Raw genomic sequence first — 21993 nt, 5'->3', positions numbered from 1 at the left:
CATAATCACAGCACCTTTTGCTTCCCTGGGAAAGAATTGCTCATTTATTTTTCATCTTCTGCATACTCGGGCATGGCTGCCTCATGATTTAACAACCAAATCAGTCAGCTATGAAATCTTCTTTGGTGCCACTAAAATACAGGAGGCATGAAAGATCCACAAGGCATAGCAATTAGCAATTGCTCAGAACCAATTACTCCTTCCAGTGACTCTTCCAGGCCACAGGAGCTGCTGAGCTAGCTAATAACAGCATTAAAACTCATCATCTGTAACCACCCTGCTGACCTGTCTCAACAGATCATTCACCAGCAAATGTCAAAACCCCTTGTGTCTGCTCCAGCAACCCCAGGTGTATCACACATCACTCCACAGCCAACTCGCTTTTTTGAGTGTCCTGAGAAGACCCGAAGGAACGACAGTATCCCAAACGTACTTCCAACTGATCCAAGGCAACATCTGCTTGCATACCACACCACCACTACTGATGGAAGCAACTCAAGTGGAGCTGCTGCCGGGTTCATTTAACCACCTTCCTGTGCCACCATATGAAATTTTTTCTGCAAAGCTCCAACAACAGTGAAATTCTGTAACCTATCAGGTAGCTACAAAGGAGCAGGTAACTTTTCCAACCCTCCCTTACTAGCAGGTATCTGTTAGAACTAAAATTGACATTCAGCACCATTCATTTCCTGCCTGTTCAGCCCTCCCATAGCTTTTTTTAAAAACAAACAAGAACAACAACAAAACACCTCTTCCTGTAGTCAGAAGACATTATCAAGCATTTTCCACATTCCTCCTCTGGATTAAATCCAGAACAGATGCAATAGAAGTATTTTCTTATTCCTCTTAACATCTTGCAACTCAGGTCTCTTGATAGGCAGCAATACAGCACTTCCAAAACACACATTATAAAGGAGAGATCCATCCATAAATAATCTCTGCAACGAGATGGAAAAGAGCCACAGTATTTCTTTCCTGGGTAGTCAGAAGAACTGACAGAAGGAATTTCTACTCCACCTCTGTGGTATAAAACAGGTCATGTTCCACTTTCAGCCCAGCACTTTCTTGCTGTTGAACTACAAAAGCATTCTTCACAGCAGAAGATGCACAGCATTTCTTTGGACTAACGTCAGCATGAAACTTCGCTAGAGCTGAGTATGGCTACAGGGACTCGGGAAAACCACAGTGTTCACCTTGCTCACCTAGCTTAGAAGAGTCGTGACGTTCACATCAATTTTTCCCCACAGAATACTTCCAGATTAGTTTGCTATTACATCTATAAATCATCACAAAAGGCTTGTGCATTTCTCCCCAGCAGTACCACTGGAACACAACTATTTGGACTTCTGTCACTTTTTGATGCGCTATACTGAAGAAAAGCCACATCCCTCAGGATTGCCATGCTGACTTGGCTTTTTGCAGACCAAGAGAACCCCGGCAACTCTGTTCACAGCCTTGTCTCATTGCTTAAAGCAAGTCATCAGAAGAAAACTCAAACCAAAATGCAAATAGACATCTTAAAAGGAAGAATTCCACAAGACACAGGGTCAGTTGACCCAGGTGTTTTCATTTCCACACTGAAGTGAAATGAACATGCTTGTTCTTTGGTCCTTCTCTCCTCTTCAGCTCCACCACAACTTACTATCTACAGAACAAACAGCTAGGATTTAGAAAAGGAAAGGCAATATGAAAGAACATGTTGAGATGACTAAGCAATATGAAGTCACTAGTTGTCAAAGTCACCTGCAGAGAAACCCATAACTCGTGAGGTTATTATTTATCATGTTAGGTTTTGATTATATATATTTTTTTAATTTAAACTTTTTTTTTAAATTGAGTTCAGTTCCGAAGTTTAGAATCAATCACGAAGCTGATCATCAACACCAATTTATATTCAAATAAATACCAAATTTCACTAAACAAATCTTTCCCATTTCAGCAGAAGAAAGCTTAAAAAGTGTGTAATGTGTGAGCACTCAAGGCTGAGCGGGTGAGGTGGAAGGACAAAGCACGAGGAACACCAAAACCCGCTCATCCAGGGGTTGTGCAAAGGAAAACGCAGCTCCAAGCAGATATGTCTGGATAGCTGAAATATGACAGTATCCAGAAGGAAAAATCACCTTAAATTGCAGTGACTCACCAGGCTGGATCAAAAACTGCCAATCAGCATGCTCAGAGCAGCGCTCTGTATCCATTACGGACATAATGCCACCTCTGGGGTGAGGAGCTTTTAAGCTCTAAATGAAAGTTAGGAAATAAAGACATGAGTCGTGTGTGCCTGCAGCAACTGGTTGCTTGCCTAATCAGAGCATGTGGATTGATTCCAGTTCTATTATCCCACAGCCAGGACCCACAACATTCAAGTAGATCTAGACTGGCTTGTTTCAAAACCTGTGACGCTCCACCCCCAAATCCCCAACCCCCAATCTACTTCTCCGTTGTATTCCAATTACAATTGAACCCAAAAAACCCCACAAAAGTAACCTATACTTTCCAGAAAGGCTCATAATAAGACTTCTCATTTCCTCATGAATTTCACTACCAAATATTATCTTATATATTATACATGTAACTATCCTCTAAAGAAGTAAAATCACAATTTTCAATTTCACCATGTGAAATACATCAAGATTAAGATGTTGGCTCTTAGATAACTTTCTCTTCTGGCAGAAAAACCTACAGCTGATTGTCCCAGGGCCAGGAGAGACTAGCACAAAGTGCTTCAAAGGAAGGTGCAAACAAATCTGATGAGTAATAACTGTGGATTGTTTACCACATCCATTTGTGGTTTACAGTCTATGTAACTCTTACTCATTCTACATTTAAGCAATGATTTGAGCTCTTTAAACAATCTTCTCCTCTATCAGTACCAATGGTAGTCCAGTTGAGCTATAGATTTCACGAACAATTACATGGTTCAGTGAACATCTCAGTTATTTCACATCAGAAACAGGCAATGTCAATCCTAAAGCAGTAAAAAGTGAATGGTACCTTGAGAAAATAAGTTAATCACCCTGTGAAAAAGTAAAAAACATCATTTTCATGAGGGAGAACACAATATAAAACTTCACTGTTACTCCGTTAATCCAGACATCTGGATTTACCATATTGTTGGATTAACAGTTTTGGTTGAAATGGATGCCTTGCTGATTCTGTGGAATCTCAGGGGAGGCAATCCATCTTGTCAGTGTGGAGCAGGTATCAATTAACTCAACAATCTTCCTCATTTTGCTTACACAGCATAAGAAAACACAACCACAACTGCGGTTCGCTTACCTCTTTCAGTTCCTGTGCAACAGAATTAAGGCGTTCATTTTCAGACTGAGTGTTGGCAAGGACATTTCTGAGCTGCTTCAACTCTGTCTGCAGCTCCATAACCTTCTTCATGTAGTACTCTTCCTTGGTAGCCGATTCCTGAATCAAGGTCTCCTCTCTGCTCTCTCCATCTGCTGCTACCTTCTTGTGATTGGTGTGGGCCTGCCCAAAAGCCTAGGACAGTAAGAAAAATCTTTTGTTAGTAAAATTAGAACTTTGCATAAATAGTTTCCTTTTTAAATAGCTGGAACTATTTACCCCATGTTTCTCTCATATGAGACAATGCAACTTTTTACCTACACTCTCCCAGGATTAGACGCTTAAATGCTACGGAGTGGCTAACAGAGCTCTTGAAAGTAACATGCAGCACCCAAACAATGGTTTACCATGCACAGGATTGTTACTTAAGGAGAACTTCACAAAACCTCCTGTAGGAGGGAACAACCATCTATAGACTTAAGTCTGAGGTTAAAGCAAGACTTTGGTTTTCAGCAAGACAGCGGTGAGATGACCAGAAACTTCTGCATGTGTGTATCTGTATAGTTGGGTCAGACTCACTTCTACAAAGACTAAACCACTGACAACAGCCTGTTCCTTCCCTCAGGCAGGGAGCACACCTACCCTTTCTTGATGCAGCTACAGCAAATAAACCTACCACCATCCTCCATTGCTCACCACTGGAGATGACCATCCCTCCAACCTGCTAACACTGATTTCAGTCAGAAGCCAGCCAGGCTAGCAGACTGCTGCGTAACCAGGTTAAGCTAACCTGGGTCAGCCTGGATGAAGTAGGTCAGCACATGCTCACCCTGCCAGCACTGCTCTCTGCGCTCAGAGCCTTTATCCCTAGCAGTGTGCCAGTGAAGGGGCTTAGAGGCGGGTCAGAGATCTAACCTCTTCAGAAAGGCATGCATCCTTTCAGATCTGACTTGTTTTGTGTGTCTGTGTTTGGTTTGTTTGTGTTGCTTGGTGTTTCTTGTTTTGTTTTGTTTTGAAACCTGCTTAATTCTTGGGATTCATTCTGTTTGAAACTCTAGAGTTCTCTACAAACTCTATTGGAGAAGGCAATACTCCAACAATAGCACTGAACACACAAGCAAGCAGCTTGTACAGATGGACCCACATCCACTGGGCTGCGGCATTAAAGAACTGCCCTCAGTGGCTGTCACTAATAAATGTTATAAAGCAACAAGTTTAACAGTTCCAGCAGGTATATATATGTAACAGTTTGCCTGGCACACAGAGCAAAGTCAATGAGACTAATGAACAGTATCTTAACGCTGTAGCACACACGTGTACCACAAGCCAACCCAAGATGCCCTCAGAGCCTTCATGCATCACAGCATCCTTCAGGATGCTGCTGTTCACATGGGAGTTTTTCGTGGCCACCATGAACGCTGGGCATTAAGCCAGGTGTTACTTTTACAGTTAACCATATTTCACTAGCTCTTCAGAAATATACACACCTAAAAAATCTGCTTTGAACAGAAGCAGATTTCAGCACTTCATTAGTTCTGTGTATTAGACCAGATGCATTAACGGTAATTACTGAATAGTCCAAAGCTGAAACAGATGATCAAGTATGCTGGCTTTGCCTACAGTTAGAGATACCCATATACTGCTCCTATCAGATAGAATTTTATCTCAGGTAAGCAAATCAGAGAAACAGGAGACAAATATCCACTGAAGAAATTGTATAGTCAGATTCACCAAGATGACCCAAGGGAAATTAAAAAGCGTCACATTTCAGACAGAAAGTAAAGCACCATCTGTGCAAGTCCTTGTCAAATGAGTTTCAGCAAAGCAGCTTAAAAGCCTAATACCTAAGATCTCCATAAATGTTAAAGGGATAGCAGAAACATACAAGCTCCTCTTCAAACATGCTATCATTTTTCCATAAAGAATTAACGTTCATTTTCTGTAGACATACGCTTATTTCAAATCCATGAAACAGAGAAAGGCACTCTGGGCATCCATTTGCCTGATGAAGTGGCATCATTTTCTTGTGGGTAGAGTGCACAGCAGAGCACAGCGCAGTTCAGGGTACTCAAAGGCACATCTGACCAGCCAGACGGCACAGACTGTGAACATGATTCCATCAAGTAACTTTGCAATTCCTCTAGTGGAGACAAATTCTTGAGAATAATGACTAATTTACTCTTACAACTTCTGATGCAGATGCTAAGCCTTGGGTCTCTCAAACAGCTGAAGAGGATTTCGTCATTATGCAGGAGCCACTGCTGCCAGTGATTATTTGAACACAGAAACTGGCATAGCAGATGAGATTTTTATTTAATCCAATATCCTGTCTCCTATAAAGGCTCGTGCCAGACGCTTCAGAGAAAGGTGCAAGAAACCCTGTAATCTCACAGAGTTGGGGATTGCCTTAAGCCTTGAAGCAGAAGGTTTAATGGAAGTTTGGTATAACTATTAACATTTAGTTATGTTTGTAAAACACATTTTTATGCATTGTTGGTTCCTAACATCCTACAGCAGTAAGCTCTGTATACTAAATCATATTCTAACAAGGCAGGTTTGTTTTTTTTCTTTGTCACTGACAAGTTTGTCATGTTACAGTAAAAGAGAACATCTTTTTATATTGGAACTTGAGGGTATGTTGCTCTTCTACAATGCTTCCATCTGCTTTGCCCAACTGCAGAAATGTGCCCAGCCAGTGGCTGCTGTGGCAACGCTGTAACGTATGAGATAAATACCAAATTCAGGCAAAAGGCTCAAGGATCACCCTTCAGTGCTCACTGTGGGCCGCCGTTATTCCTGCACAAGGCAGTTATTTGCTGTCATGCAGGAAGCCTGTACTATCATGTTGCACAGGTTAGCAGGCACCTTTGTTACAGCTGTGGCCAGCAGAGCAGGCAGCCTGGAATAACTCCATCTAAGTAGATTTATAAAGGAGCAATTCAAAACCACCACCCTCTTAACCATGCTTCATCATCTCTGAATGTGCTTTGAAACAACCCAACGCATTCACGTTACCAGCCATTTTCATAATTGTAACAGCCTGTGCAGAACAGGAAATTTAACCTTAACAAAATTGTCCAAAATTACAGGGCAATGCAATTACCTCCCATGGCTACAGTCCAGGTCTGTTTAAAATCAAGCTATTAAAAGTCAAACTGACTTAACTGATACGCACGAAGCCTATAAACCTTCACATACCCAGAGGTCTGCATCTGCTCAGCTCCTTTTGCTTTGTTTTAGGATGACAGAAAACAAAGAAATATAGTTCATGTCTCTTTACCAGACTTTTGTAAGCCCTCTCCTACCAGAGAGAAATACCACTCACTTCACAGCCACACCTTATTTGTGTCATTGCTTTTTGGCAGTACAGACATTTGTCAACAACTGTTTTGAAGAAGTATAGGAGGAGTAAGGTTTCATCGAAAACCTCAACTGAACATCTGAAGAACTCACTAAGAATTGCAGCCATTGCCATTCAGCTAGATTCAGAAAAACAAGATCAAATATTCCATCACTTTTATTGTTCTGTTACTCTCTTTTGTATATATTTTAACAAAAAGCATTACAAACGAGTTTTGTTGCTTTAAATATATTAAATATATGCAAAATTGCATTGCTAATAGTGTTGACTATGCAAAAAAAAAAAAATAGTGTTTTATAGCTGAAAATTTGCTCAATACAACAGTGTTATTGTGCTCTTTGTATCTGTTGTCATTTCTGTGAAAATAAACAGGAGGCATTACTTTTGGAGCTACCTATGTATATGTGGCCCAAGATAATCCCTCTCGAATCAGCATGGCCCAGGCAAGCCAAAAGGTTGGACACCCATGCCCTAGGGTTTGTGTCACTACTCATCTCTGGGTGAACACAAAATACAGCCCAGCTGAGGTGCTCTCATGCCCACAGGGCAGCAAGGAGAGCAGCTGAACCCTTAGAAAAGCACCAAATTATTCTGATGGGCAGAATGGGACTAGATAGTAAGACAGCTCCTGATAACGCACTGCTGAAGCTGTGGATCAATAGAAATCCTGTCCAGTTGTCCTTTGTGAAGCTGCCATGCCCCATCAGTCACACTCATGAGCATGGTCCTTCAGCCTGCTTTCCCAGGCACCCCAGGGAACACTGCCTGAAGGCTAATTAGGGCAGCACTGCAGCAACTGGGGGTTTTACTGTAACGAGCTGATGAAGGTGTACCAAAATAACTACCATCGATTGAAATGCTATTAAATCAAATCTCGTGTTTGTCAGCATTACTTACATCAGTAGACTCAAGGCAATTAGAAGACATTCACTACGACATTCTTAAATAGCTTAGAAGACCTAATTGTTAAAAATTGAGAAGACTGCTGCAAATTTAACCTTCAGCTAACAATGCCTTTAAACTCAAGGATTCAAAACACTCCACACTACTTACAAACGGGAAAAAGAATTTGGATAGCAAACAGATGAGGCAGACTCACACCAAAAAACTCAGATGTTACATAAAGTGACCCAACCCAGATCAGATGAAGTGTTGGACTAAGTCCACTTAAATTGGGTTTAAAGAACCAATTCCATAAGACACACAGTAAGAGATGAAGTTTCATCCAAATTTAATCATTTCACATGTTTGTCAGAACATTTTTTGGAAGCAAAGCTCTGAAAATTATTTCTGATGCCTCAACAATTAGAAGTACTAGCTAAGGTATGAAGTACTTCTTAAAAAGGCGGGTTAAGATTTTCAACCAAACCTTTTCCAAAAGCTCTTTCACGCAGAAATGTCCACTGGTCACATGAAACATGAAGAACCTTTGAAACAAACTACTCAAAGAGTTCCAAACGCTGCGCTCCCCACACAACAGCCACTGTGATACAGCAGATACAAAACCTGGTCTCAGCCATGCCCGAAATCCAAGCAAAGCTCTGAGTTTTGTGGAAATTCAGAACTGTGCTGCTTTGTTTGCAGCTCAGACCAGCTAGCCCAGAGCTCTACTTAGCCAGAAGTAGGTCCTAAAGATCATTAAATTCAACTAGAGTATGCATCCCTACTTTCTGAGGTTTCCTGAACTACCCCACTGAAAACAAGATATTCACTGACTGCCTGGAGCCTGGCTAGTTTACCATGCCAGATCTGAGAGCCAGAGCAAACCCATTATCACCTCAAATCCACTACTGACGTCTGCTAAGAAGCACTGCCCCCAGAAGCCAGCAGAGTTCTGGGGCTTCACACAGAGCGGCCGGGTTGGAAGGGATCTCAAGGCCCCACAGGCAGGGCCACCAACCTCCACATAATTTAATACTAGATCAGACTGCCCAGGGCCCAATCCAACCTGGCCTTGAACCCTCCAGGACAGGGCATCCACAGCCTCTCTGGGCAGCCTGTTCAGCACCAGCTGCACAGTGACTGTTCCAGGCATTGGACACATCCATACGCTGCCTCTGCAGGCCCTGCACTTTATCTGCACCCATCTTCATCAAGTACACAAGTCTAGACACATGCTGAACAAGTAAGGGAAAGAGAAGAGCTCAGAGCTGCTTGAAACAGATGTACTGCCAAGGGAAGAGTCACTGAAAACCCCCTGGAGATGTTACAGAGGAACAAACAGCAGAAGCAACAACTCTCTCAGTCAAAGTGATGGGGAGTTTCCTGCGTGTAAGTGAGCACTCAAGACTGAAAAAACAACAGAGATATCACAGTGAAGGAGCTTTGTAAGATAAACTGCACACATTTATGTGCCATCATTGGTGCATTGAAGTATACTGAGACACCGCCACGATAAAAAAAATAAAAAGAAAAAAGCTTATAAAAATACATGGTTTGAAGGATTAAGAAGAAAGGAGGAAAACATTAACGGGGCTCAGGGCTCTTTAATACAAAACAGCATCTGGACAGTATGTGTCATCCTTGTAACACGTGCAATTTGACTTCTTCAGACAAAGAAGTCTTTCTTCACATTTCTAGCAAGCCAAAGAACTTGAATAAACAAATGCACAATGCAGGAAATATATTCTGCTAGTACAATTCTTCAGTCTGGAACACGAGTCAAAATGACTTTTTCTTTCGAAGAAAAGTTTACTTTTTCTTCAGTGAGAATATGTCACCTCCTTGGATGACTAGGACATAAATAGTTAAGAATTAACAAAAGGGAAAATGGGCATATCCAGAATGTTGCAAACATCAAAAACAAGGGTCAGAACTTCAAAGAGATGCGAGTACTTGTTGAACCAGTCTACATGTAGCCTAGAGCCACGTGCGGTGCCTTGGTTATCATTCTGAGACAGCAACAGTGAGCTCACCAACACCTCTTCACACACAGCCTTTAAAAAGGTTAAATGACCTTTTGGTCCTTTTTAAAACTGTCTGCTGTTCCACCACAACTCCGAAGCAGGCACACAGCTTATTCTTTGAATACGCGGTTCTCAGTCTCCAAAGGATTCCTCACAACACAGCATAAGAAACTCCACAGTAACAGTGAATTGCTTTTACGCTTCTGAACAAATGCTAGACAGAGATATTTTCGTCCTCTAAGTGGCTTCAGCACTGTGCTCAAGCTGCATCAGTGCCAGGAGGGAGCTGGAGACATCCCATCTCCTCCTGGGGACATTAAGACAGGAGCTCACGAGAGGAAGCTCTCAATTTTAACACTCCACACTTTCTGGGAAGTTATCACATTTCCCTTTCTCAGCAACTTTGTAATGTCAAACTTTTCCTCGATGAACCCAAGCTTTGAGGGTTTTTTCCACAATTTTCTTCTTCATCGACAAGAGGAAAGAAGGAGAGAGGCCCTGGTGAGCAGGACAGTAACACGTTTCACTGAACAATACTTTTCACTGAACAATAATTTTCATACCGTGTACCAGCACTATTTCCTTAAATTAAAACAATTAAAAGGGCAAAGAAAGAGGATGAGAGGGTAAAATACAGGTAAAACATCTTTCTTTCTTTTTTCCCCAAGCAGGGTTACTCTTAGTTTGCAGATTTCTAAGTTGGCAAACACAGCTGTTGAGCAGACGGACCAAGGCACGGTGGGTTCATTTTTTTTATTTAGCATTACAATATTTAGTGAAGTTTTAGGTGTTTCACGTACAGTCAAAGCACAGAATTAAGAATCACTGTTGACAAACAGGTGAAGAACATCAAGAGAAAAAAAAACAGGCCACGTTGTTTCTGCTCACAGTGAGCAGAGCCAGGAGTTGATCCAGCTGGAATGTCCAGCCCTGGGGCGCTAAAGGCAGAAAGATCTACAGGCGTCAAACTCCAATCCCCAAGACAGAGCGCTATGTGTAAGCAAGAAGCCCTGCATCCAAGGGAGAGAAGTACATCAAATGGTGCTGGCACCAGCCAGTCTTCCAATGCTGCTAATGTCAAGAATCCAATACAAGACTCTGGACTGCAGAAACGATCACTGCTTACAAAGGCATATTTAAGCAAACATCAGCTACAGAAAGCCTCCCAGTGAAAGGCTTTCTGAAGAAAGCTCAAGTTTTTGCCCCAGATGGTTATAAATTCTTACCAAAGAAAATACCAGAATCTCATATGAAACCCTAGAACAAGAATCAGTGGGATAGAAAGACCCCAAACTTTGGAGAAGGCATTCAGGTTTGACAATTACAGAGAAATATAAAACTGGAAATAAAGTATATTTTTCAGCTCACTGAGTCCAGCTGCAAGGAGAAAGCGCCAGTTCTGGGATTTTGCATGCTAGAGCATAAGAATGAGACCAAGCAGGAAACCTCACTGCGGTACCAGAAGACTAACAACTGCCATCCAGCTCGCCTTGTATATGCTTATCCATCACAGATCTGGAGATCCCAAATCATCTTACTGCTGAAGTAAATACAAGTTATGTTTTTAAGCCGTTATGGAACAAGCCAAGTCTCACCCCAGGCTTTTACCAAAAGCCACAGCTTTCCATGCCCATTTATAGTACAGCTGCCATGGGAGCAAGACCACCCAACGTGCACAGCCCGGGCACCCCATGCAGATGGGTCAAGTGCTGCCTGCTTCATCATTAGTTTTCAAAAGAAAACATAAAAAAACCCAAGTCATTTCATAATTCACACCATCCAGCACCTGCAAGCTCCAGCTTGCTTCAGAGATGACAAAACTCTTTGAAAATGCTATTACTGCAGTTTTCAAAATTACATACTTTAGAGACTTAATTTTCCCCACCATAGAGCGCGTAAATCCAGAGGAGCCCAACCTTCCTTTGTTCCCAGAACTCCTCAGTATAAACCTTCTTCTTCGTTCTGTTGGTTACTTCACTATCTGGAGGGATCAGATTGTTTTATTCACAGAAATGCAGAGCTAGGACAGCAGACACGGCTGTGTGCTCTCTGGTTAACACAGGTTTCCAGCCAACATTAATGTTTGGTATATAAGCTTCAGGTAAGATCCACAGCATACAGATCATAACTCTCTTGCAGACATTGCCTGTTTTCGATATTGAATTTTAAGATGGTTCTTCATAAGCCTAGCATGATACCAAAGGCTGTCAAAGAGCAGTGGAAGTCCTACCAGTTAGCTGTAACTGAATATGAAAAGAGCAAAAGGCAAATCAAAATGGCAAAGGAAAAGAAATGGCAGCCTCAAGTGAATGTTCAACCATCAGCCCCTCAACAAAAGAGTCAACATGCTGCTAATGGTATTTGCAGTTGGGAAATTTACATTTTATATGAAATGAAAGTGATGTGCACTTCTCAAGAACTACAAATCTGGCTTTTTCAAAAGTCTAACAGATGAGGTAAAAAACACACATCTCAAAAACATTAATAGCACACTGTCACAGGGCACTGGATCTGGTCACTGAGATGAAAACACGAACAAGACACTGGCCACTTTAGCACATCAAATATGGCAACAATGTACAAACATAAGCAAAGATGCATATATTCTGGAAAAGTTATTGAAGTTCAGGCACTGTGGCTTAAGATGGCCTCTAAGCATTAGGGACTACTGTACTGTGATGGTAACATTATTCTGCATATTCCTTGTGTCTTTTTTTCAGCTAATGGCCATTGGCAGAAACATGCTGGGCTAAACAGAGGACAGATCTGATTCATTGGGGCAGTGCTTCGTTAGACAGAAGGAACAGATGATCTTTCACAGCTCTGACACCACATACTGCTACTGCTCAGCTAAGTACTCTAATCAAGCACCTACCATGCTATAACAGCCCTATGACAGCTGCAGCAGAAAGGGCACTGCCTGCATGGCGACCTCCTGCTCAGTACCCCCTCTCCCTGCCCTCACTCTAACTTTGGGCTTTGGAGGACTTTCACCTGCATGGCACAGCTCTACCTTCTAAAGTGCAGACCACTGCTTTTCTGAAGAGCCGTGCATAAACCCACTTGCAATCTGAGTTCCAGTCTGGCCCTCAAATTTATTCTGAAGAGCATTCCTCATCAGGAAGGCTGGCCATGTCACAAACAAGCTGGAATTTCATTTGCAAGCACTTTGCAAATGGCACCAAGTAATACTGGTATTCGCCTCCCCCAAACTGAAAATCCCATGTTTTCAAATTTTGCTCCTAGCAGCTTCATTTTAATTACCAATATCTATCTCATCAACATTAAACTAATCAGGAAGTGTTAATATGCATCAGAAGAATAATTAGCACTAAAAGCCACTCAAATTTTTGTTCATATCTCTGCACTGTCAGCTTCTGGATTTAATTGCAAAATCTTTGCATCAATTCAGCATGTAATTTTTTTCTTCTAATCAGACTCAAAATAAAAGATGCTTTCACACGGCTTCAATGAGCACTGCACCTTTTTTTGTAATAACAAATTCATTCTAACCATAATGATCTGAAACAGCGATAGCAAAGTGTAAAAATAGTGCTCTAAAGAGATTTTGGCATCTTTACAAGTAGCAAGTTTAATAGAAGGAGAAGTTATACTCCTCTACGACCTAACCCTGCACTCCCACTGACTCAGTCCCTCTCGGTGCCTTCCTTCTCCATCTCCTCCTCCCACTGCCTCATCCACACAAGCACTGTGTGTTCCCCCAGCTGCACCAAGGCCCACAGTGGCAGCTGGTACGCAGCAGCTGAGCTTCCTGCCCTGGTTCTGCGTGAGCACTGGGACAAGGGCAGCACAGCCACTGCATGGCACCGCTCACCCTTGTGCACCAGGCCGCCCACAGCCCGTCCCCAGCACCACGGCATGTCAGAAACTGTAGCAACGTCACGGTGCAAAACAAGCCCTACTGAGGGAAGCAAAGGAAGGGAAGGGGGGTATTTTTCTGACAATGGAGCTCTTTCACCTGGCTGATGGCAGCATTGGCACCACAGAGGGAACAGATGTCCTCTGAGATACAGGGGCCATATAGCAGAGGAGAAGTAGGGCTGTAGAGCTTCCCTGCCCCAAACCCACAGCCAAGTAGTGCCAGAGGCCAACCATCGCCCAGCCAAGCAATGGGCTCCTGCTCCTCCTGCCTGCTAGGCCAGCATGCAGCCCTCAGCATCACAAGACACACACCAGATTTAACAAGGTTTCAATGCAGCAGGAAGAAATGCAAATGCTTGAGAAGATCACAGTGCCCTCTCTCAAAGACTAGCGGGACATTCCATAGATGATTTAGAGGGTTTTCTTTTTTAAACGTTAAAAACACACTGAAGCCTATATTTAGAATACCCTGCTTTGGTGCATTGCTGCTAGGATGAAAAGCGTTGATGATAAAAGCCTAATTTAGCCTGTCAGCTTAGTTAGCCAGACACTTGCTAACTGAGGGCTAAATGTAGTCACGGCTAAATCAATAGTTAAGCAGCAAATCTGCTGCCCTGGACGCAGCCGGGAAGGAGCTGTATGGCCACCTCATCACCCTCGATAAACATTCCATTGATACGATCTACAGGATAAACGAACAAATAAATAAATAAGCTTGAAGGATAAAACATAAGCTTAGAAAAGGCAGTGGAAATAGCTCAGAGCAATTTAAGACACACTCCATTGAAAACCATTAGTATTTGACTTCTTTTGTTCAAGCATAAACGCTCTTTTGTGATTCAGCGCAGGATCCCCCCGAGGTGTGAATCAAGGGCTCTGAGCACGCCAAAGGAATTGCTCTGAATTCGGCTGCAGGTGTGGAAACTGCTGAAGCAGCTAAGATTCGGTTTGCTTCTTAAGTGAGTTCATGTGAAAAGGTGTTACCGTGACAACCCTTGAGTCAGGGGATTTAGACAGGCTCACAAGACCCAGCACGAGGAATATCGGCGGCATCAGCTCCTCCCGACAGCCCTGTTCGCCCGTCCTGCCCTGCCTCGCAGATGGCAGCTCAGGCACGGCGGGGAGCTGCTCCTCAGCCCGTCCCTGCGGCAAGGCCTGCAGCCTCAGCACGAGTCAGCCAGGGAATTCTTCCCACCCATTTCAGTATTACCCTCCTGGTTCCTCGCTCAGCGGTGAGGCTTGGGTCAGAACTCATAAGCAAACAACAAAATGTTACGATCGCGTCCACCTAAATGAGTAAAGGCAAAAATTACACAGCAAGAGCTGGCAGAAGCAGAAGAGGCACAGTATTTTCACAGCATGTTTGTTCCCAGTTAGGGAAATTAAAGCTGGCAGCTACCTGGAGAAACAAGCCAACAAAAAAACCCACAGAGTGTGGGACTACAGCAAAAAGTAGTGCGATGAAAGCATAACTCGGCTGTTTTGACACGCAAGAAGCCTAAGAGCTGGATACATCAGGCCTAGAAAACTGTGATTGAGACTTGCTCCTAGAGAAAGAAATTTCTTTGGTCCCTTGGAGCCATGCTCTTCAGCACTGATTCCACACTAGTCTCACACATTCAAACTGCTTTTTTTAAGTTTCCACAGCATGGATGCCTTTGTCAAACCCATCCCAAGATAAGGTATCAAAAAGCAATTACTTTCAGACACTGTGACCCAAGATGAAATTCTTTGAGCTCTCCCATCCCACTGAGTTAAAATTTGAGGCGGTTCCCCCTCTTTATTCTAAATAGATAGAATATAAGGAGGACAACAGGTTGCCCTGTTGTTGCAACATCTTTTTAACATATCATGGCACAAAATAGTCTCAGCTGTGTTGCAGGAATAGAGCAATGCTTTTGCTTGAGCACAAAGTCAAAAATAAGCATCAGTTATTTCAGACCACTGCTAGATTCACCAAATATCCTTCTGAAATGATACCTGTGGATCCGCAGGCTATGCAAGCTGAAGTTTTTTTTAAAACCTTTCCCCATCATTTCTTTTCACAGGTAACGATGGACAGACTAAAGACAAACCAAGCACAGTCACCACTGCAAGCACTGCTGCACTCAGGAGGCTTCATCATAAATGCAGTCCTGCAGACCGCATGTGACCTGCCTTGCGCCACAAACAGATCTGCCTGCAAATGGGTCAGGCTGTCATGCATAATTCACAGTAGCCTTCCCATGACTTGTTTAGATTAAACCAGACACTGCAATCCAATCAGTCCACGCTATTAGAAAGCATTAAAAAATGGTCACCAATTAGTGGCTCTGTGTCTTTCTATGTGTTGCTTTTACCCAAGGGCTGCAACAGATTGTATTAGCTATAGAGCTACACTGAAATGGTAAGTAATGAAACACATTTATCAGAAAAGGCTTTTGGATTTCATACAAAGCAAGAGACTTCAGGAGTGTTAAGTGTCTCTGACACAGCAGAGGGAAAAAATAACCACAGCTCATGTTAACAAATCCATGCTGGACTTCAGCAGCTCAGTTCTACTTCCTGAGTGAAGAGCTGCGTGGCCAACACTTGCGTGAGACTGTAGTAGGATCTCCATTAAGTATGTCCACGTAACACCAGGTAACTCACACTGCATCTCAGGCTGCCACAGCTCGCTGAAGATGACAGAGCAAGTGAAGCAATAGACAATTTACTTTCTATCTTATACGTTACATTTTTATGCTCTTTCACATCCTGGAAATCCTACTGTCACACAAAGGAATGAGTGTCACAGCCCATTTTTCATGAAGTCACCAGACACAAAGAGATTAAAGAGCATGCCCAAAGTTAAACATCAGTCAGCATGAGGAGAGGCATAAACCCAAAGTCAGCCCAGTCTCCTGGTCACACAACCTTCAGAATCATTGCTATACCTCTCTGCTAGGAAATGCCAACAGTGAGAATTTATGGCAACTGCCACACCTTATCACACAGTGTTATCTAAATATCCAGCCACGTTTGGTCACTGCATCATTGAGCATAGCACAGCACTCAAAAAAAGCTGATATATAAGGTATCTGTGATGAAGTACCAAACAGCATTGCACAAAAGGAAATCAAAACACTTCAAAAAGATCTCAGAAGAAAAATATGGTAAAAGGATTCACTTATGTGCTTTCTGCTGGGTATCATGTCTGAGCAGAGGGAAGAGCAAGTAAAGGGCAAGAGGAGGATCAGAAGGGGAAGGAAAAGTCAATCTTCTGTTACATAAGTCGTCTTTAAAAGTTCTGAATATATTTAAAATCTGTCACTTAAAGCACTGGCTTGGGGTTAAGGTTTCTGCACAGATACATTAATAAATATAGATATGCATATATATATTTATTTATATATGTATATATACGTGTGTGTGTACAAATAAAAAAACACACACATACATTCAAAGGTCAAAACAAGACAAGAAATGAATGGTTCACATGAATTCTAAGCCAAGTCCTGGTTTCTTCTAAGTAAAAAAAAATGTTACAGCTATAGGTGTGAAACAGTTTCTCAAGATCTGTCAATAAAGCCATTAACATATAACATAACATATAGCAATCCATATTTGGACATAAGCCAGAAAGAAAAACATTGAAATAAAGAAATCCAGCAAAAGAATACTTTACTTCATAATAAGCACATCCTCCCTGCTGTGTGACCAATTCAATCCCACTGTTTGCTTTCTGAGTATTTTTCACCATACTTGTTCACCAAATCTTACACTGAAGAGCAGATACTTATGTGAGGAGGATGGTGTCTCTCAGGAGGTCAAAAGGCTGGCCAGTAATATGACAGCACCCACCTGCATAGTGCCAGATTACCAGCATAAGTCTAACCTCAACATCTGCACAGGTACAAAGACCAATGTAGAAAAGAGTGGGCTAAGAGGAACAGATAGAAGAACCCTCCTGTGCCGGCCATGCTGTGCTCAGGAGTTCCTTTCCCCAACCTGCTCAGTCTGAGGCACAGAGCAGACCCACAAACTTCACCTGTCCAGTCCAATAAGATCAGAATTTTCCAATCCTCACCTTAATTTCATTGCCCCCAAAGCTTAAAGGAAAACATCCGCCTCCTCTCAAAAACCCACAAAACATCACCCCCACATACAAGAACCAAAAACCCCTGCCCATGAAACTGTTTGCTAATATCAAATGTAGAGTTTTTTGTTTTATATTTCACTGCCACTCTTCAATTTCAGCTTTCCTCAGACAATTACTTTAATACAAAGTCATCTTCTCAAGTATGAGAGGGTTCTGAAAACCATCACAGCCGCCAGTCTGCTCCAGCCCCACAGAACACCCTGGCAGCAGAGCCCCACAGCTCCTGCGTGGCACAGCAGGCTGCAGCCAATGGCCTCGCACAGGGGCCTGAGGGCCTTGTGAACTGCCTACAGCCTACATGCCAAGTGAGCATTTTCCTCCTTTAACCTTTCTATAACAGGACACGAGTGTCCCTCATGCTCATTTCTGCTCAAGTGAAGCCCAAACGGGCCCGTGAGCCTCTCCTCAGGGCACCGAGCCACCCCAGCCGTGAGTTTCTCCTCCATCCTGGGCCGCGCATGCAGCAACGCAGTGCCGAAATGTCAGGCAACGAGGGGCAGCCTTTAAGAAATGCCACGCTGCCCTTTTTTTTCCTGCAGTGACACGCTGCTAGATGAAGCTAATTGAACTCAAAAGATGAGCCAACATGAGGCATTAACCCTTGCTTTCACTCACTCAGCACTGTGCACACCATCCCAGGCACGCTGTGGAAGAGACAAGACACAGGCGTTTGCATTCTTCTGAGGGAGTATTAAAAAGAAGGGGAATTAGTTGAGAACTCCTTGAAAAGCAGGAAAGCAGGCACAGATGGGAGAAAGGTGATCTAAGAGACAGCTTAGCTGGAAATAATCCCTTGCCTTTCTCAGCAGTTTGAAGAGCAGTGACGTGTGTGCATGCCATAGGAGAGCAGCATTACGTTCAGACTGTCGCTAAGCACACCACAGGGATGCTTGGCTTGCAGCTTGAGAGCCTTTTACTGGTTGTATTCCAGCTCTTTGTCTGATGTAAATCAAGCAGCATTTGCAGAAGATCCCCTTCTAATGGAATATCATTAGATACTCTTTTTATAAGGGCTTTATCCACCAAAAAAATTATATAAAACCTAAGCCATTGATTAAAAAAAAAAAAAAAAAAAAAGCATATTAATCAATATGCTTGTCTTTAATTTTCTTTAATTCTTTTCTTTAATTCTTTGTCTTTAATTTAAATTTCTCTTTTAAAAAGGATAAATGTCATTAGACCAAAATCATTAAGGCATTTTTCCTCAGTTGCTCTTTACAATACTCAGCTCAGGGCTGTATCAACACACAGGGGAACAGCACCCATCCCACTCTTCCATACAAGCACTGAATCTTGCAGGCGGCCTCTCCCACTGGGTCAGTGAGCCACCAGCCCTGCCTGCACACGTTGCTGCCCTCTGACTTGCAAGCGGAGCGGCTGGAGAGCTGGGAGTTACAAGCCAGGGCTGTGAGTCACAGGGCACTTCATTCATTACTGTGTCCTCCAACAGGGAGGGAGCGACCCCACCGCAGCACCCTGCCATGAAGATGAGAATGGCAAAAGCGTTTCGTTACACAGCTGGTGCTACAAATCAGCACACACATCTTTCCAAAACACAATCTCTGTGACTCGTGCACACCCAACTACTGACATCAAAACACATTTACGGACTGTGTGGAACATTTCCTCAGCTCTGCTCCAGAGATGCACGTTCCCCCCTCCCTCTGCAGGGGGATCAGTAGGACAGCACTCCCACCATCAGAGCCACATCACAACCTCCACCAGCATTAAAACCACCCAGCAAGCTGCCGCCTGTGAAGCCTGCCTGCAGTAAGCAGCTAACCAGCAGCTGCTCTGTGCTTCTCAGCAATAGGATCAGGATACCAGCCAAGATTTTTTTTTTCTTTTGGAGAAAAATTACCATAACTGTAGTGGGGAAGGAAAATTAGAAGGTCCCAAATGCTTTTTGCTGAGCTTCAATCACGGGGTTGTGGGGAATGGGTATGTGCTTCTTTTAAACAAAGCAAAGGAGAGCATGGGGCAGGTAGAAGGGTGGAAGGCAGTAACACACAAATCCTCCTTTCAGGAAGATTTCAGGCCTGATGGGCAAAGGGGAAAAAGAAAAAAAAAAAAAAACCAATCAAAAAGCTGTACCACTCTATCCTAAGGCTTTTTTTTGTTTGTTTTCTCCCCCCTGCATCATAACAGACCAACGAGCCACTGGTCCTGTCTGCTTCAAGCAGACATCTGCACTTGGGGACCACAGGTCACGACCAGGCCTAAAAGAAAGAAAGATGTTGCTATGGATGAAGATGCACAAAATAAGGAGTAATGCTACCTACCATCAACACCATTATTAGTCTGAGAGAAGAAAAAGACTGTGGGCTTCCACCCACGAGCACAAAGGTTGCCATCACCGAGCTATCAAAGCACAGCTGTAATTCAGTCTCAAAGTCACACTGCAGAAATTTTGGTGATCTTCTATTAAGTTCTGTGGAATGCTTTCCTAGTACAGACCACAGCAAAATGTCAGTTTGATCCTGTTAAACAGGTCACAGTGTCTACAGCTTCCCCTATGTATCAATCAAGAAGTGACAGCAAATAGATTAGGAAAACCAGCATTCTATTAGACTGTCACTCTTCTGCAGGAACTCAAGAGCTGAGCAACTGTTAGGACTCAAATCTCAAGCAACAGTGCAGAAATATGATGTAGGTATCACCTACAATGGAATAATAATAATGATTAACAATACACATACACCAAAAAAGATCAGTGATTTGTAAATACTACATTCGTTCTCGCACAAATTTTAAGTAGTAACTAAAGCCTCAACTAACGAGTCCTGAGAAAACGTGATAAATATCCAAAGGATGTAATGTGCAACAGAAATGAGAGGAACAGCTTAGCTCTTCTTAATAACATCGAGTTTTATGTAAAAAGCTAACAATATCGTACTGAAATTACACCCTTCACCAAGGATAATACAAGGCTTATAAACGCATGCCTGAGCCTTTATTATGAACATACTGGACAGATTCATGGAAGATATAACTTTCAAGAAGTGCATTAAGCATGAGGATACCAACTACTGCTCAGCAAGCACCTGGTCAGCAAATTGAGCAGATGTGTTACAGAGGTACGCATGGCATTGCATTCCTTGTCTTTACATTCAGCCCACAAACACAACTTGTCATGAAGATTAGTATTAATTCAATACCACAAGGAACAACATTTTTTTTCCTTGCATGCACCTTTTCACTCCTTTATGTTTAGTCTTAAGTATCCCACCATTATACTATTCCCACAGTCATGCTTTTGTTACCACAAAACATTTCCTTCACATCCTCCAATCAAATGAATTTAGAACCTCTAAATGTGTGCAACTGCATTTAATCTTTAAATTTAGGAGGTGTTATCCTTAAATGACACAGCAAGAAGATGCATTACATACTTCACATACACTAGAATGAAAACAAGTGTCCACATATTCACATCAGAAAAAAAAAAAAAGCCATCTTTTTGTCTATATTTGGACACCTACAAGTGGTGTGACTGCAGCCTGGGGCACATGCAGTGCAAACATGTGGCCACAACCAGCCTCCAGCAGCACATCCCCCTAAGCAGCCTGCCATCCCCAGGCCAGCCCAGCTGCCTCCAGAGCTCAGCCCATGCCAGGACTGCAGCCAGCCACCAAGGGGCTGTTGGTGCCACTGGGACCCCAACTCCCCATCTGTTTCTCACCGTTGTGAAAGCTCCACAAGTTTGGGAACAGCCCTACTCTCCCACACCCAAAAATCCCCAGGGCCTAATGCAAACCTTAAGGAAGTCAGCAGGAGATGACAAACACCAATTCACCACTAATCTGGTACCTGTGGGGAAGTCAGAAGGCTATTCAAAACAATTTATTTCCTATCACATCCCACACATGCTCACCAAACTCATCTTCCAAGAGGTGATGCAATGGATGTGCTTTGGGCGTGCTTCAGTAAGAGGAGTCTAGTCCTAGACTTGGCTTCAATTTTGTTAAAATGTTTTACTGTTTCTTTGATTTAAACTCAATAAATATACAAATAATTCTGGACTGTCTTTTTAGAGAAAGCTGTGGTTTAAGTTCGCAGACTTGAGAGCATGCAGGAAGAATAATGTTGCTAGAGCATCACAGCAGCACAAACCTGCAGCAGAGCCCACTTCTTGCCAGATATCTGTCACACACACAGAATCACACAGAATCACCCGGGTTGGAAGGGACCTCAAGGATCATGTAGTTCCAACCCCCCTGCCTAGCAGGGCCACCAAACATACACATTCAGATCAGGTTGCCCAGGACCCCGTCCAACCTGGCCTTAAACACGTCCAAGGACGGGGCATCCACAACCTCCCTGGGCAGCCCGTTCCAGGGCCTAACCACTCTCCTAGTAAAGAACTTCCCCCTAACATCCAACCTAAATCTTCCCTCCTTCAACTTGGATCCATATCCAACATCTGTCAC

At 43.0% G+C, this 21993-nt stretch overlaps 1 protein-coding gene across 3 annotated transcripts in view; it reads right to left on the bottom strand.

Annotated features, from left to right (window-relative positions):
* Positions 1-21993, bottom strand: part of BICD2 (BICD cargo adaptor 2) — a 79637-nt gene that overhangs the window by 31629 nt on the left and 26015 nt on the right. For all 3 annotated transcript variants that reach the window (XM_042880256.1, XM_042880254.1, XM_042880255.1), the window contains exon 2: positions 3277-3489. In XM_042880256.1, coding sequence (XP_042736190.1) covers positions 3277-3489 — 213 coding nt within the window. The remainder of the gene's footprint in view (positions 1-3276; positions 3490-21993) is intronic.

This window comes from Lagopus leucura, unplaced genomic scaffold (assembly GCF_019238085.1).
Source record: "Lagopus leucura isolate 7727_CA_CO unplaced genomic scaffold, USGS_WTPT01 Super-Scaffold_100026, whole genome shotgun sequence".
Classification (NCBI taxonomy): domain Eukaryota; kingdom Metazoa; phylum Chordata; class Aves; order Galliformes; family Phasianidae; genus Lagopus; species Lagopus leucura.
Note: the sequence above shows the minus strand (reverse complement) of the source record. Positions and strands in the feature narration are given on the sequence as shown.